At 38.0% G+C, this 17,933-nt stretch overlaps 1 protein-coding gene across 2 annotated transcripts; it reads left to right on the plus strand.

Annotated features, from left to right (window-relative positions):
* Positions 1-724: 724 nt before the first annotated feature.
* On the plus strand, positions 725-17,403 carry LOC127947439 (plakophilin-3). 2 transcript variants are annotated; one of them, XM_052544558.1, is made up of 13 exons: positions 725-860; positions 5,539-5,645; positions 6,284-7,128; positions 9,594-9,717; positions 9,799-10,003; positions 11,432-11,606; positions 12,638-12,755; positions 12,858-13,019; positions 13,108-13,287; positions 13,518-13,671; positions 13,761-13,956; positions 14,041-14,128; positions 16,147-17,403. In XM_052544558.1, the coding sequence occupies exons 2-13, from the start codon at positions 5,559-5,561 to the stop codon at positions 16,183-16,185; spliced, it is 2,373 nt and encodes a 790-aa protein (XP_052400518.1). In that variant the 5' UTR covers positions 725-860; positions 5,539-5,558; the 3' UTR covers positions 16,186-17,403. The 2 variants fall into 2 exon arrangements, with proteins under 2 accessions (XP_052400518.1, XP_052400517.1); XM_052544557.1 differs by lacking the exon at positions 725-860 and adding an exon at positions 2,241-2,637.
* Positions 17,404-17,933: the final 530 nt, after the last annotated feature.

A 17,933-nucleotide genomic window follows, 5' to 3' on the forward strand; every position in this document is an offset into this window, starting at 1 on the left:
CCTTTCTGACATTGCTCCATTATTTTTCACCGCAGCATTGGAGGAATTGGTGATCCTCTGCCCATCTGGACTTCTGAGAGACACTGCCACTCTGAGAGGCTGTTTTTATATCCAATCATGTTGCCAATTGACCTAATAAGTTGCAAATAAGGTCCTCCAGCTGTTCCTTATATGTACATTTAACTTTTCCAGCCTCTTATTGCTGCCTGTCCCAACTTTTTTGGAATGTGTAGCTCTCATGAAATCCAAAATGAGCCAATATTTGACATGACATTTCTAATGTCTCACTTTCAACATTTGATATGTTATCTTTATTCTATTGTGAATAAAATATAAGTTTATGAGATTTGTAAATTACTCCATTCCTTTTTAACTCAGAATTTGTACAGTGTCCCAACTTTTTTGGAATCGGGTTTGTACTTAGCAATACGTGACAAAACAAAAAACGAACCAAGAAACTGATGATAAGTACTTATTATCTTACTGGTCACTGCACGTAATAGTTTTGTGGGGGGTTTAGGTTTGTCTGTCCTCCTTGTCTGACGTCTGCATCACACCTCCACCTGCAGACTCACTCTCTGAATGTGTGTGAGTGTGTGTGTGTGTGTGTGTGTGTGTGTGTCTCCGCTGTAACTGTCTGACACAATCACACACACCTTCTTCATTCAGGGGATCGGTAACCAGAAAAGTGTCTTGAGTGCACAGACATGCATCTTTCTAACGTGATATGGGCGTTGGCACTGCAGAATCTATATCTCCTTGCCTCTCTGTGACTCCTGTCTCACTTTAACAAGCAATCTGTGAGACAGCACACTGAATACATTTCTGGAGATATACGCTAAATCCTGATCGGCCTTTTGGTGAGTAAAGATTCTATGTGTTTTCAGCATATGCTAATTGGATAGGCTTGATCTTGTCAGTTCTTGAACAAGCATGATTCAGTTTTGTGAACAAGCATGCAAATGCTGTCTGAGCATGAATCAGTCTCAGTGACTCCAAGTGAGAGGAGCTTATTTATATATTTTTTTGTTTTTTGCTTTTAATTAGCATATTCTGTAAATGACAAATAATATAAACAGAACGATTTTAAGAATAAATAGAAACATATTTCTGGGTTTTAAATACATTTAATTGTTTTAAACGATTTAGGAGTGCACTTGTATTAATAAACAGTTTAAAGTGGATACATTAATCACACTTAAATAAAAATATGTATTTAAACTGCAGCTTATTGAGTTTATTTATCAAACTGAGTTTATTTGACATTGGTAAAACACGGCTGGACAGTATCATCATTCTTTATCAGAGTTGATGTTTGTGTTTTAAAGAAAACAAACCGTTTTTAAGGAAAAAGCTTAGACAGTCGTTTCCGCGCTTCCTGTGTTGCTAGGTGACGATACGACACAACAACATCCGGTATAATCGGAGACGCACGTCACCTGCATGTCAGAGCACATTCTCTCAGATGAAGAGATGTCTCAAGAGTGAATGAAAGTTTCAGTGTTGGAGACTTCTATGCAAATTCACCATTAACGAGTCATAGGTTTTATTTGGTTCGATTCCAAATACACACTGGTAAAATAAAATGTTTGTCAGGTCCTAAAAAAAAGTTATTCAATGACTTTCATGTTTATATAATTTATTAACATATTTATTTTTGATATGCTATTTACATAATAAATCATGTCTAGATTACTGTCTGTTGTACACCCCATTTTACGTTAACGATAATAATAAAAACCAGGTTACACTTTATTATAGCTACAGTGTAATTTTACATTTTAGCACTGAGTAATTTTCATTAACAACCTTTACTGGGTTATGGTTTGGGATTATTGCATGCATAATTTACTGTTATAATATAATAAGTAGGCTACATGTATGATGTAAAATGTAACGAACACTAAAATAAAGTGTTACAAATACTCTAACTCTGAAACACAAAAGTAAACGTACAGATACATCACAGAAACGATATGCAGGAAATCTATCTATCTAGATAGATAGATAGATAGATAGATAGATAGATATATAGATAGATAGATAGATAGATAGAAAAATGTGACAAAAGGTAAATTGGACATAAAACGATTCACACAAATAAAATAGAATTACACAGAAAAAATAAATAATAAAAAAAGGCCATCTTTTGTGCGTTCATGAGTTTACCTGGATCAGGTAACTGATGACTCACCGCTAAGCCACGCCCACTTTACCTCCCATCTGCGAAAAAGCCGCAGAGTTCCGAGCAGCCGTTAGTTTTGCGTCTCCTCACAGAGAAACACAAGCTGACTACCCTGAACACGACTTGACTGTTTTGTATCGCGTGGATCTGCCCTTCTTTCCACTCTCTGGTGGGACTGTAACTTTTTGGTCTTGGTGGTTGAACTCGGTCCCATCGTCGCTTCGCCATGAGTTTGAGTGTGACCTCGGAGAACGTGTTTCACTCGGCGCTGCAGCCCAACACGACCGTCAGCACTTACGCGGTCCCCTCGCAAACCGAGCTCGCGCACGGCGGGACCCACGCCAAGGAGGTGGCGAGGTTCAAGCGCGTGAACCAGCAGGTGTCCATGAGACTGGCGGAGAAATCCACGCTCCCGCGCCAGAACGGCTCGTCGGCACAATACGCAGCCTCAGGTGTGTCACTCGGCGCTTTGATCTCATTGTAATACATCTTCAATAACACAACAGCCTTTGAATTATTAATCTGCTCATCATCTGCCAGGTTGACTTTACATAAAAGCCTTTGCGCTGTGCTTTTATACAGCATGTGGTTTAATTTACCAGTGACCTGGAGTTGAATTTCATCTTCATTAACCTTTGGGAACGCTATTATTTGTTAGATATCAATAGGGGAAGTATTATTAATAAATTCACAGGCACAGGCTGTACTTTTTTTGTTTACAGCTAAGTATGCAAAACAATATAGTTATGAGAAACACTGCCTGGAGGAAAACTGGTCACATGGTTTCTGTTGTTTGGATAAGACTAAATATCCCACATGACATTTGTTGATAATGTATGCAATTATTATTATTATTATTATTATTATTGTTCCAGTGTGACTTGACCTGAACTAGTGTGCATTTACCTTTGTTTTTTCTGGCAATACACACACAAAAAATAATAATAATGTCGTAGATGGTGGTCAGTTCACATCAGGTGTGGTAGATTTAGTGTTCACTATTGTTCTTGAACATTAAAAGTGGCCATTCGAAATAAGAAAATACAATTTATTGTATTCATTATCATGGAAAGTGGCACTGGCAGAACAGACAGAAGTACAGTGCGACTTCTGGTTTTTACAGGAGGGAGCTGAGCAAGGTTTAAGTGTAATCCGGTTCCTGTTACGCGACTGAGTGAGAGTGAAAGTTTCAAAGCTCTCCTTTGAAGAAACCCAACACACTCTAGACAAAAAAGCGCTTCGGACTGCACAAAAGGAATGTAATTTGGCTCCGTTGATCATAATGGCGTAAATATCACCTGGTGCGATGGAAAAGCTGAAGAATACAACCTGAGAGAAATCTACAGTATTTGTTTTAATCTGCCTCCTTATACGCAGCAGTTGCTCAGAGTTTAGTTTTTAAAGCCAAGTGAGACTTGCAGTACTGTACAGTTGTAAAAGCACATTAGTATACATTACATTAGTGTGCACTTGAAAGTTTTTTATGAATGTGCGGTTGATTAGATTAGACTTTATGAGGTTCTGCCGCAGTTATTTCCTGCACTTTAACCTCTGGTGCTTAGCGGGTTTGTTAACCGGACCCTCGTTTATGAGGTTCACCTGCATTTGACAGGTTAGAATAGCCTTGAGTCTTCCTTTTACTGGTCCAAGGTTTTCAGGAGGAAATGCATACCACGTCTCGAAAGTGCTTAAACTAGATTTGACATTAAAATACCAAGCAATGTTATGAACTTGAGAGAGATGACATTGGGAGTGTACCACAGCGATCAGACCAGTTCTGTCTTTCCTTCTGCCTGGTGTCTACAACTTACTCCACACTTATTCTCTAAAGAAATGCTTAAACCACTCTGTAATTCACACATTCACATACTCAAACACGTGAACTTGCATGCCTGTAGATGCACATACTGTATCAAGCTTTGATTGAAACAAACCTGGAAGCCTTAGCCCCATCTGCTGCTGAGCCAGAACTAAAACGCTGTAAAACTGTGCTAAAACTTGCTCTGCAGTAATTAATTTAATTCATGCAACTCTACAAGTTTGCCTCATACTTGAAGTGCCATCAAAGACACATGACGAGCATACTGACTTAGCTGTAAAGTTACAGAGTAAATGACTTTATGGCGCAGAAAATCTTTGGCTTTACATTTGACGTCTGTAAATTATTTCCCACAAAATTGGCAGCCTGCTGAAATGTTGTCCCTTCAGCAACTTGATTACATTCAAACAAAACATCCACACTTGCATACAATAGTGTTACAAGCCTGACTACAAGGAGGCAAATGAAATAACATTCAAGTTCAAAAATGTAAACTTATAAGTATCACAAACATGAAAAAAAAAATTTTTTTTGTTTGTTTAAACCAACCAACGTGCATGTTTTCATATCATAAACATGGCTAAAGGGAAACAAAAAGGCACATTTGAATGTTTTTAAATGTCTAAAACAAGCATGTTTACATACAAACATGCCTGCAAAGATATCATGAACATGACCTCGGTGAAACAAAACACATTTGTTTAATTGTTCAAAGAACAATTATGGATGTTTACATGATAACTTGATTATAAAGCTGTAGTAAACATGATTAAAGTGAAACTAAAAACATTTTCTGTTTATTTTTTCCATCAAAGAACAAGCATGCATGTTTCTATACAAACTTGTGTACAAAGGTATCATTAACATGGCTAAAGGAAAACAAAAAAGCGCATTTAATGTGTTTTTTAATGTTCAGTTGTTCAATAAAATAACAAACTTGCATGTCTTTGTACAAAATTATGTACTAAGGTATCATAAACATGGCTAAAATAATACAAAACGGCAAAGTTATTTAATTACTGCATAGCATGTCTGTTTACAATAGTCAGTGCTTACAATAGTTTTTAAATTTATAGTTAATAGTTTTATGTTGTAAAACAGAAGCATTTCTTTGGTTTAATCTAGCTCTGTTGTTTACTGTTACCTGATTTGCCATATTCTTTTGGAGAAAATGTTGTATTTGAACTGAAGAAAAACAGTGCAAGTGTCTAATCAAAGACCATTGTTTTATAATGAGGGTCTTTGATTTAATAACTGATTACTAGTTTATTACAGTCTGAACCAACTAAGAGGCAATTTAATATTGCGTTGACATCAGAGGTATTATTTTCTTGATTAAAATACATTGTAGCTGAGCTGTTAGGTGTGTCAGTTGTGTTCAGAAACATGCAGAACGTGATGGCACATCGAGAAAGTTCACTGGTAGGAATATTCCTGATGTAAAAAAAAATAGTATTTTCTTACTGATTTTCACCGTCAGAAATTCAATTTAAATGCACATTTATATTAATTCTCTGTGTTTTTCTTCTTTTAGAGTCTGGGAATCATTCGAAAATGACAAAATATTCAACAATGAGCCAGAATTTCACTCCAAATTTCAGCTCTAAATCCTCCGTCTATGCCCCCAGCAGATCAATGACAGTAAGATTCTTTCCCTTTCTTTTAAACATAAATATTTTATAGTAGTTTGCTTGTTTGAAGGACAGCACTTCATGAGCCGGTTAAAGAAAGCTTTTGTGCGTTTGTGACTGTATAGATGTGTATCTTGTCCAAATATTCAAAATGAGTAATGGGGAGTTTGTTAGTTAGATGTGATATTTCACGACTTAGCTCTAACCAACAGCCACATATGAAAAGTCACAAGTTTAGAAGCCTCTAAACATCACTTTCAGTTATATTCCTATTGAGAGATAATATGTTAAGTAGAGTTGTTGATTTAATGTATAAAAAAAGAAGGCTCAAATGCATAAATTAATACAAAAATGCTTGAATTAATGCCAAAAATCGTTAATAAATGACAAAAAATATTAAAAACAATGCTGTTAAACTTGATTTTACCATGAAAGTGATTCAAATTGGAAATACCATACTAATGTTTTTGCTCTTATCTAAATTATCTGAATTTCAGGCCTTTTTTTTTTTGGAAATGCCGATGTGATTAATAGCAGTCATATTTATTAATTAATTGCCATATGCAATTCAATTACATTTTAATCAATTGATAAATATAGTTGAAAACGCTGTAGATATTCAGTATGCAGTTTTCTCTTTTCTATTAGGTCCGACGTCCATCCCAGTACTCCAGTGGTTACTCATCCCGTTCCGCCATTGATTTCGCCCCAAGAACCAAAATGAGTTACACAGGAGGTGGTGGTGGTGGTGGTGGTGGTGGTGGCGGCGGTGGGGCATATTACCAAGAAGAGTTTGGCAACGGCAGCTACCAGGGTGGCAGTTTACAAGTCAGTGGTTACCAAAGTGGTGGTGGCCAAGTTCCACAGCAGCAGGTCAGCGCAATGACTCGATCCTTCAGTCGAAGGGGGGGCGACCCAGAGACTCTGTCAATGCATTCCATGCGTTTGTCATCCGTGCCACGCCAAATGGTTTCTTCATGGTTGGTGCAGGACGACAGCGATTCCAGCCTGGTTTCAGAGCGTGACGCCACTTACACACAACAGGCCTCCATGCAGAGCATGAGCAACGGCTATGCTGTCAACACCTACCCACGCCAGTCCATGTATTCAACCTCTATGATGAACGGATTTGAAAACGGACAGCAGCAGGTTAGTTCCATGACGCTGCCAGCCATGAAACTCCCACCCAGCGGGACGCTGGGCTCTGGCGGTGGAGGCATGGAGCAGGAGGTCTACGTTAGGGCTGCATCCTTCAAAGGCCCTGCCCACCGCACCATCAGCCGAATGAACAACCGTCAAACAACTCGCGGGTCCAACATGTCATCAAGCATGTACGGAAGTGCCGGATTAAACGGCTCACAGAGCAGTATGGCGGTGATGCAGCAGGGAAGGCTGTCGCGCGCCGGCTCCGTCAGGAGCATGCATAGTGTCGGGAGAGGCAAGGATGTGTTTGACGGCATGGATATGATGGGGAGCATGGGCAATCTGAGCGGGTAAGAACAAATTTTTGTTTTGTATCTGTATCAAAATACAGAACGAAATGCATCCCCAATGAGTCAAGGCAAGGAAGAAAGTACTGAAATGGAAGTAGAACCTTTAATTGCATATTTTGATCGAAAATTACTTTTTGACCATTACTTGTTGATTGAATGGAATTTTTTCATATGTCACCAGGAAGATAACAAAATTATGATTAAAACTTACAATATTTAAGATATGGAACATATGCATGGATGAGTCACAATAAGATTAATAATATTTACCCAATATATTAGTTTGCATTTCTAACCGCCTTTAAGGAGTATTGTTAGATAAAGTAGAGTTTAACTTGCCAAATAAAATTTGAGTCGCGGTCACATGCGTTTATATTGGCTATTTTACAGTGCTTTCGAATGTGACTCAGCCAATCATAGTTTAGAGTTAGTTTAATTGTTGTATTTTTTTCACTCTAGTGTTACATAAGGTTCATAAAGGTGTTCTTTGTAGCCATCAAGTTAATGATTATAAAGTGAGAAATCCTTTGAGTTGAAGTATGAAATGAAGTACCTTTCAGTAGTTTATTCACTGGATCATTCAAAAAAATTAAAATTGACTTTAAAGATGTACAAAGAAGTAGAATGCTAGCACCATTAGCGTAAAACACCACTGAAATGTAGGCCTAATTGCTTTAAATGCACAAATAGCATGTGTTCAAATGCTTCCTCATTACTCTCAGTCAGAAATTCCCTCACAACAAACACTGCATATTACTGATTGCAACCTAGTCGGTTAGCTGTTCTCGTTAAGTTTTCGTTAAGTGCGTGTAAGTCGGATAACAGTGATTACAAGCAGTGAGTGTAGGGCTGACCTTTGAAGCGTAAAATTAGTCCTACTTTGCTTTAACAGCCTGTCAGTGCATCCATATCTGTCCTTATTGCGCTAACTGTGTGTGTGTGCGTGTGTGTGTGCGTGCATGTGTATATGTTTGGTGTTGCCAAGCATTGCCTGTATATGTGTGTTAAAAGTGAAGAGCGAGTCTGTTGCGCAGGCACACCCAAACCAGTCCAGCCACCTCACACTTCACACACCCTGGGAAAGAAACACACACTTCCTATCACTCCTGCGACATGCGCCAGCACACACAAACACACATGAAGGAATTTCCTGTTGAGCAAAAATGTCTTCAAATAATGCTGACTCTTAAGTTAAGAAACCAAGATAAGCTAGTATATGAAACCGCCTTTTTATTCAAGTTTCCACCTTAGGCTTAGAAAGTTGGGAACAGGGTTGAAAAATTGTGCAGAACGGATTCAAACCCGAATTTCCTACGTGAGCTCCAGAGCTCAATGCTATGACTACTACTAATGAATATTATCGGCTATATTTTCGTTACTGGACAATGTATCTTTGGTGTTACCTTTTAGTATCACTACTAAATGAAATTTCCAAGTTTTCGTACTTTCATGCATAAAGAATCATGCGGATTCCTATTGAAATGACTGGATTTCACCAACAAAAATTCAACACACATCAGTAAATCTGATCGCACCTTAACACCGCATGCTAATAAAGTGTCCCAAAGACTCAAAGCGAGGAAGAACTTTATGAAGCTGCGAAGAAACTGAAGTAGCAACCTTTTATTGCGTATTGTGAAATTGCTTCTCGAAAAAGAAAAAAATTAGCATGTGAACTGGTTTCTATCCATCGGTTGTTGATTGGATGGAGCCAGATCTGAATTTTGAGTCAACTATAAGAAAGGGGCAGGCTTAGGGGCCGTTCACATATCGCGTCTTTTGCGTGCGCAAGTTCGTTATTTCCAATGTAGGCGTGCGTCATTTGCGCTTATAATGGAAGCGACGCGCACGCGCACCGCATCGAGTTAAAAACATCTCAACTTTTCAGAGAGCCGCAAGCGCACCGCGGGTCATGTGACAAGAACTAACCAGTCAGCTTCATCCTTTCCCGTAACAACGTTGAAAACTTAGCCAAGATAAAGGAAAAGCTGTTCATAGCTGTATATAGATTGCCATTTTTAAATAAATTTAGTGCGAGCGATTTTTAGTGCTGCAAATCCATTTATCCTTTGCTGAAATTTCCGCGTCTTCATGGAGATGGCACGTCATGGTTGCTTAGCAAAGGCAGACGCCTCAGGAGCGCTTCTGCCCGAGCGCTTACGAAAGAAGGAAAAAAGCGGCGCGCCTAGCGTTTTCCACACGTTTTTAGGCGCAATATGTGAACGGCCCCTTAATGTGGACAAAATGATTGTAAAAGTCCAGCACACGTCACCAGGGACTAGTCGATTCATCTGTAGACGTTACAGAAGACCACATGCTAAAATCAAACCACATTACTGACTGATTTGGATAGAAAGCAATACTGTGTGCCACACAAGTATACTTACAGTTGATTCCAACTAAGTTTGATGACTGCATGTTACTAAGCTAATGATTTAATATTCCAATTCTCCACACTTTCCTAGAATCAACTCTTTGGACATGTTTACTGCCATTGGCTATCTTGGTGAGTCCGATCAAAATCTTCAGATGTTGGGAGCTGCCTACATTCAGCATGAGTGTTACCATAACAACGAAGCAAAGACACAGGTATACAATTGCTTTCCATCTGAAGAAAGGTTAGAGTGAAATGTGTGTTTTCGATATAAGTAGAACTTCTTTTTCTTTCAGGTGAACGAGTTGAAGGGAGTTCCTCTTCTGGTGCAGCTGTATACCAGCAAGAGTCGAGAGGTGCAGCACTTCGCCACCGGAGCCACCAGGAATGTCATCTATGAGAACATGGAGAACAAAGTGGCTCTTATCGAAGCCGACGGGATCACCAAGCTCATAGAGGCCCTTGGAGAAGAAGACGACGAACTCCGCAAGAACATCACAGGTGGGCATTTCAGTCATGCAGTTCCTGAAACTTAACTGTAAAGCCGTTTTAATCTGCATTGTGACACAAAATGAACAGAACAACCCTCACCTCAAGGCCACATGTTAACCTCATTAATGACTGATTTGGAGCACTTGTACATAGAAAACAACTCCATGTGCTACACGTATAGATTCACAAATGATTCTAATGGAGTTTGAAGTTTGCATGTTGCCAAGCTAAAGATTTTGGAAAATAAGAGCAAATTAGCGTGAGGCAGCAAAAGAGTCAATTGGAGTGGAACGTTCTCTGGTTGATGTACGGACAATGACGAGAGCAGCACAAATTAGCAATGATATTTTAACAACACGGGCACAAAATGGGTTAAAACATGCTTTTTTTGGGTGCATTAAATAATGGCAGAAATGCCAGTAAACTGACTACCACAAGCCTTACCCTGCATGATTTCATTAAATCTCCTCCCACAGATGTAGCCTTTAAAAGGCAACTCCTACAAATGAATAAGCATTAAGGTCAGCTGCAAAACTAACTCTGTCCAAGCCCTTTCATGACTAATTGTCCACTGCGTGTCTTTAGTAAATCCTGACAGCAGAGGGTTTGCATTGATATAACCTGTTAATAAATCTGGCCTTTAATGTTCTAATTAGCATAACAAATACGTAACACAAAAATATTCTCTGAAACATTGCATTTTTATTAGTTTAAATATTGTTTTTATCAATACTTTGAAGTGCAGATCTACCATCCACACTGGGTCTCCTCTGCAGGAGATACAGTCGATGCTTTACATTTTTATTCAGCTTTACAGTATGTTTATAATATGTAGAGAATATAGATACATCCTTCGATTAAAGACTTTTTCATTTATGGTAGTGAGGTCCAGTGTCCTTTTAGGACATGAAATGACTCCAGATATGACGTACGAAGAGGTTTTCATCATCAGGCTAGATGTGTGTATCTGAATGCGTTCCACTCAGGGCATTGACTGATCTCTCAGTACTGAATCAAACTACTTGCTTTAGTAGTTTGCTCAGCGATGTCTTGACGTGCATGGAAAGAACGGACTCTTGTAGCAAAGGTGGTTGTGGTCTGTGCGTGTCTGAGCGTGCCTATGCTGAAACTCGAATAAACCAAATAAATCTACCAATGCAAATCTCTCCACTACACATGGGGGCATTTGAGAGGATGACATCATAACAGAAGCTAAGGAAGTTGTATATATTCTGCAAGGAAGTTCGATTTGTGAAATTATTTGAAACGGCTGCTGCAGTTATAAAGTGTTTCACTTTTTTCTCCCCTTTTTCCTTCCTTGTTTTTTTTTTTTCTTATCTGTATTCAAATTCTTATCTATTTGCTGCGACACTTTCCCATGCTCTTTTCCTCATTCTCTTTATCTCTCTCTCTCCTCTCTGCTGTCATTCCCTGTAGGTATTCTGTGGAATCTGTCCTCTAAGGATAACCTGAAACACAGGCTGGCACAACAAACTCTTCCCGAATTGACAGAGAAGATTCTGATTCCCCTCTCTGGCACCGGGGACCAGGACATCGTCCTGCTGAACACCGCCAAGTCCGAAATCTTCTTCAACACCACCGGCTGTCTCAGGTAAACACCTGAGACAGTGATGTCACCTGAGTTTTAGTTCCCCTTTACTGGTTCCTGTTCCTGTAGGAACTTCATCTGACTTCATTAAATGAAAATCCCCTACAGCCACATCCCTGCTAGTTACTTGAATCATGTTCCAATGCTAAATCCAACCCAAACTATACTTTAGAAAATCATGAAGGCTATTTTTAGGACTGCTACTTTTAAGAAAATTATAAAATATATCCTTTTTTTTAGGTCTTTTTTTTTTTGAAAACCATAGACAATGTATTATATTTTTAGGTCTGTTGTTTTTAGGAAATTAATCCTATTTCTAGGACTGTTAATTTAAGAAAATTATTGAAAATGTATTCTTTTTTTAGGTTTTTGCAGAAAATAATAACATTTTAGGATGATTTTTTTTTTAATTCTAGATGATAAATAATAGTTTTTAAAAAAAACTGTTGTAGGACTGTTGCTTTGATAATCAGAAATATTTTTAGGACTGTTAATTTTAGAAAACTATTTTTAGGTCTGTTATACTTTTAGGTCTGTTATGTTTTTATAAGTTTAAAGAAAATAAAACAATTTTAGGACGAGAAAATTATGAATGATAAATAATATTTTGAGGTCTTTTTATTTTATGAAAATTATAGAAAATTATACCTATATATAATATTACCTAATTATGCCTAATTTTAGGATGATAATTTTTTTGTTTAGAAAATTATGGATTATTAATATTTTGAGGTCTGTTATTTTTTTGGAAACTTATAGAAAATTAGGCCCTTTTTTCGGACTATTTGTTTTATAAAATTATAGGATAAAATATATGAACCCTTTTTTAGGACTATTGCTTTTAGAAAATGATTTCTTGACAGTAAGCTAATTTATTTTCGAAAATATGTTTTATAGATTAAAGAAAATGTAATGAGAATAATAGTATCTTTAAACTTATATACTTATATTAAGTTTTTTCTCTGGTGAAACAAGATCTGGAAATGTTTTTATGAGATTCCACTTTTTATATATCCTTCTGTTTCCTTGTACAGAAACTTGAGCTCGGTGAACGAGAAGACCAGAGAGAAGATGAGAGCTACCCGTGGCCTTATAAATGCTCTGGTTGGCTATATTGAGAAACGCTTGGAGGACAGTGAAGTAGATGAGAAGGTATTTGTGTAGCACCCTCTTTTTTATATTCTGCCTCTGTTGCTGCCTCCTCTTGTGAGGTGTGTGTTCACATGGCCATTCATGAGTGTGTTCCTCTCTCAGGGTGTGGAGAACGCAGCGTGTGTGTTGAGGAATCTGTCCTTTCAGCTGTACAATGAGATGCCCCCTTCATCACTTATACAGCTGGAGGGTCCGAATCGAGCTCAGAGCTCAAAAGCAGAAGCTATCGGCTGCTTCACCCCTAATAGCAAGAAGGCCAAAGATGTAAGAAGCTGCTTTCAATTTCCTCCTTAACCGTACTATTTTCCTTCTCAATCTTGAGTTTAATCTCATAATTTGTCCTTCCTTCCAGAGAAAAAATCAGGACCTCACCACGTTTAGAGAAGTGTCCCAGCAGCCCAAAGACATCGAGTGGCTCTGGCACCCTAAGGTAGTGGGCTTGTATCACCGGGTCCTGAAGGGCTGTAAGAACTCCACAACGCGAGAGGCCGCGGCCGGAGCCCTGCAGAACATCACAGCTGGAGACAAGAGGGTAAGAAGTTCACCTCACATTAAGCTGTGTGTGCACCGAAGCAAATTTAGCCAGCAGAAAACACCAGGAGATCTGCTGAAAACACAGTCGTAGTACAAACAGGATCATTGCCACACACCTCTTCGACTGTGATTAGACGGCTGACTGAAATGTGACAAATTCAACTCTTAGAAAAAAATCCAGAGTGCTTGGCGTGAAAAAGACAATTAAACTTCTATTTTATATTTCAGTGGGCATCCATCTTGAGTCGTGTGGCATTAGAGCAGAATAAGATGTTGCCTGATATTCTGGAGCTCCTTAGCAAAAGCAACGATCTAGAGCTACGTTCTCTCACCGGCTTACTCAGAAACTTATCCTGTCATGCCAAGGATAAGAACCTCATGGGTGAGGCTTACTTCTTTAGACACAAAACTTCAGTCCATCACATCTCTGAGGCCTTAGAGAAGCTCATTGTTCTATTTCTTTCATTTTAGCCAAACAGGTGGTCGGCCCCTTGCTTGCCAAACTGCCCGACGATGGCCGCTCGAAGGAGCCGTCAAGTGACGTGGTGGTGAACATCTGTGGAGCCCTCAACAACCTGGTGACCAGCAGCATGGTGGCTGCAAAAGAAATCACCAACTGCGAAGGTCTGTCCAAGCTGAAAGGCATCAAGACCACTCATGACAACAGGTAAAACTAAAGTCAGCCAATTATACAACAAAAATCATCACTAAATGATATTGCTTCCAAACTAACAATGCAATTTTCATCCAGCCCTGCTAAACTGAAAGCTGCTAGAGCTGCGGCAACAGTGATGAGCAACATGTACCAATATAAGAAACTACACAGAGATTACAGATATGTAAGTAGTATGATCATATAAATGATATACATAATGCATTTTTTTAAAAAGGCTTTTGACAAATGTGTTTAAAAATGGACATACTCTCACATAAAATGTATGTTCTACATAGAGTGACCAGACAAAAACAAATCACTTTATTGGAATAACATCGCTATCATAAAAATTTTTTAGTCATGTGACACAAATGCGCCTGTAAATAAACTATTTCTACAGTAGTATGTGTAATTGAAAACTAGGGTTGCCAGGTCTGGATAGCAAAAGCATCCCAATTGGTATTCAAAATTAGCCTGATCACGGCCAGTCGCATTGCAGGAGAAAATGGCTCCAAATTTGCAGTCAGGGGGGTCAAACCCTCCTTTCAGGGGGTCACACCTTGGTCAAATCGCGCTTCAACCCACATACTAAATGACTATTTGCAGCAGCAAAACGTAGCCCAATTCTGTGGGAATACCACGGACTTGGCAACACTGCTGAAAAATGTCCTTCTTGCCTGATTCATCCACACCAGTAGGTGTAAGTTTAATTTCTGAGACCACTGTTGTATTATCAAGTAAAATACTAAGTATTAAACTTTGATGCATAACTGGTTTTGCAACAGACATGAAGGAAAAACATCTTGTCAAATCATGCCCTTTTATTAATGATCGAAAGTAGTAATACTCATCAATTTGTGAAAACCGCATTGATTTACATTGAAAGAGCCACCCAAGCCATATCTATAGACCAGAATTTCACAGAGAAATGGGGTTGAAAGCTAGTGATTTGGGACAGTAAGCAACCACATAGCAAAGCTCTAGCATCCACCCTAGCAACTACATAGCAACACCTTGGTAACCACCCATAACCCATTGCATCCTAAAGACGACTTTACATAACAAGCACTACTCACATTTACTTTGTGAAAGTATTAAAAAATATATTTCTTGGTAAAACTTTAGCAGTATTCTGATAATTCTGTTTTACATTTGACGCACACTCATGGGACTTGCATAATCTAAAAGAAGCAGGTCGACCCCTAATAATGGCCGCCATTTTGAGATCACACAGCTAACTAAATACAAGTCTCTTTATTTCGCTAGCTCACCTACAATCAGATCATCTTTAGTTACAGATGACAAATACACCAGAAAAAGCATCGATGTTTACACAAAATGCTTGGTTTTGTGCAATTCATCCCCACCAGTAGGTGTCAGTGTTTTATTTGAAAATCCAGCAGTCGTCTTGGACTTTACACTTAAGTATTCAACTTTGGTGCATAGCTGTTCCCATCGAATTTGTGCTACATGCATGAACATCTCAAATCACATGGTTTGTCAAATCGTGTCGCTTTTCTAAATGACCGAACTTAACGATTTTCGCGAATTACATAAAAAGAGTGATCTGAGCCATAGCTAGAGACCAGAATATTATAGAGACTTTAGAGGGGACACTTGTGATTTGAGCCAGTTGGAAACAACTCAGTACACCCTAGAAACCACATAGCAACACCCTATCAACCATATAGCAACAATGCCTGGAGTGACTTCCGCAGCAAGCACTATTCAAATTTACTTAATTGTAAAAATGTAACTTTTTTTTTATTCAGCTTAGAAAAAAACACCCTCAGAAAGTGTCTTCTTTACAACCTAGTACAGTTACACATGTTATTCCGCCCTGCCCTCTAGACATTTTCCAGTTATTTGAATACCACATACACACACACACTCACACAAACATTCGAATGAACACATATCATACTAGATAATCAAAATGGGAAATAACACGCTTTTATTTAAGTTTGATTTCCCAAACACACAAACTTGCAATCTTAAAGCATGTTGATATGGGAGGTAGATGTTCAGCCACACCCGGGCGATGGGGATTTCAAGTGATTTCCTCTTGAGCATGTCCTAACACATCATAGAACCGGTGTTCTTTCTTTTACTTCAAATCTGGGAGGCTTGCCAGCATGCTACCTGGAACAATTATTTGCCTGTCACTCTCTCATGAGGTGCTTTTTGCTTTGTGTTTTACAGAAAGCGTTCCTGAAAGAAGACTTTGCAGACCTGGTCTAATAAATGGATTATATTTAACAATCAGGAATATATTTAATAAGGACAATGGATAGAGAAAACTCCAAACACTAACGGAGCAAGAGCAATATAAATATTCTGAAATATGAAAAAGTGGATAACACACACAAGACTTTATTGAACACTTCCTATTTAGCATATTTTTGTTATTTAAAAAAAATCCTCAGGGATTTATTGCAATATGTCTTTTTTTTTATACTGGTATTTGCCTGTATTTTTATGTGTATTCTTAATATACAAAAACACAGACTATCCATGATATAATAATTATATCTTGGGAATGTAATCAATTTTATACTTATTTTTGTAGAATAATATCTGTATTATGATGGCGAAGAAGACATTTGAGCTTGAAAATTGGAATTGTGAGGATGTAGATAATTTAAGAAAGCTGTAATATGTTTTATTATACACAAAAATACACATAAACACAGGCCAGAGGACAGATTGGGGCTGTTTATCACCCTTGTCATAACAGAACTACTTAATTCTTACTATTCTGAATTCTAATGTAGTGGGTTTTCTTCTGTTTTGGTATTTTGTTGTATGTACAGATAGTATGTATCATTATTTAGTGTACAAAACAATAAAAGGAGGTTTAATAATTACTGTAATGATAATGAAGATGCATGGTAAAATGCAATCTGAATGTTTGAATGGAAAGATGATTAAAACATCAATCTATGCCAAATGATCATTTTTGTTCATTTATGAATTTTCCTATTTTTCATAATTGTACATGGTGCAATATGTTCATTAATTTGACAGGAAGCAATTCCACTTACACGTAGGTTATTTTTTTATTATTATTATATTTTTGTATAAACTTTTTTACATATATTATAGATGCCAAATGTTGAATGTTTGGGTTGGGTTGGTATGTTTCCAAATTATTTAATCTGTTGTGTATGCAACATTGAAAGTTATGACACTGTTATTAGCGATTTGCAATCTTTAAAGATTTGAGACATGCTTTTACTGGATGAGGACCCTTATTCTGCAGAGAGGTCTTAAACTTTCTGACCTTTAAGAATGCATGGAATGTTCTCTTTTCAAAGCCTTTGATGATCGAATGTCTAGTGTATTTTATAATTCATCATGATTTCATTGTAAAATGCATGATGCGTGAATGTCATAGACCTATGTTCGTATTAAAAACAATAAAAAGGAAATAAAGAGAGTCTGTTTTTGTCAACCTGATTTTGTGAGAGAAATCCTGTTTTATGATCTTTTAAAGGGACAGTACACTAAAAATATACTAATCTGCATTCACGTAGAAAAGTTCTTAAATTTCCAATTCTTGCTGATTGCAGCAGTTTGTGTTTGCCACAAGTCGTCAAAAACGGTTAAGATGACTTTATCCCACCCTGTTATTTTTTTTACGCACGCGTTTTGCTTGTTTCTGTCCTCTTCTAATGCCGGCCCAACCATATTTACATACTTTCTCTCTGCTTCGACATGAACAATCATCTGCCACACCCTACAGCAAAACCCCATGACTCACTCATGAGCCGCCACATTAAACCACTCTAAACCATAGACTCTCCTGTGATGTCTGTATATTCTGAGTAGAACTATGTACTGATGACATCTGAATCATAAACAAAGGCGTTTTTAGCACTGTATGTTGAACATTTTAAGAATTTTGACCTCAACCGTCACATTGCTCCTGGCAATGACAAGGGCAGCTACCTCAAAACGGTATAAAACGTTTACGCCACACCCACAAC

Source organism: Carassius gibelio, chromosome A25 (genome assembly GCF_023724105.1).
Source record: "Carassius gibelio isolate Cgi1373 ecotype wild population from Czech Republic chromosome A25, carGib1.2-hapl.c, whole genome shotgun sequence".
NCBI classification, from domain to species: domain Eukaryota; kingdom Metazoa; phylum Chordata; class Actinopteri; order Cypriniformes; family Cyprinidae; genus Carassius; species Carassius gibelio.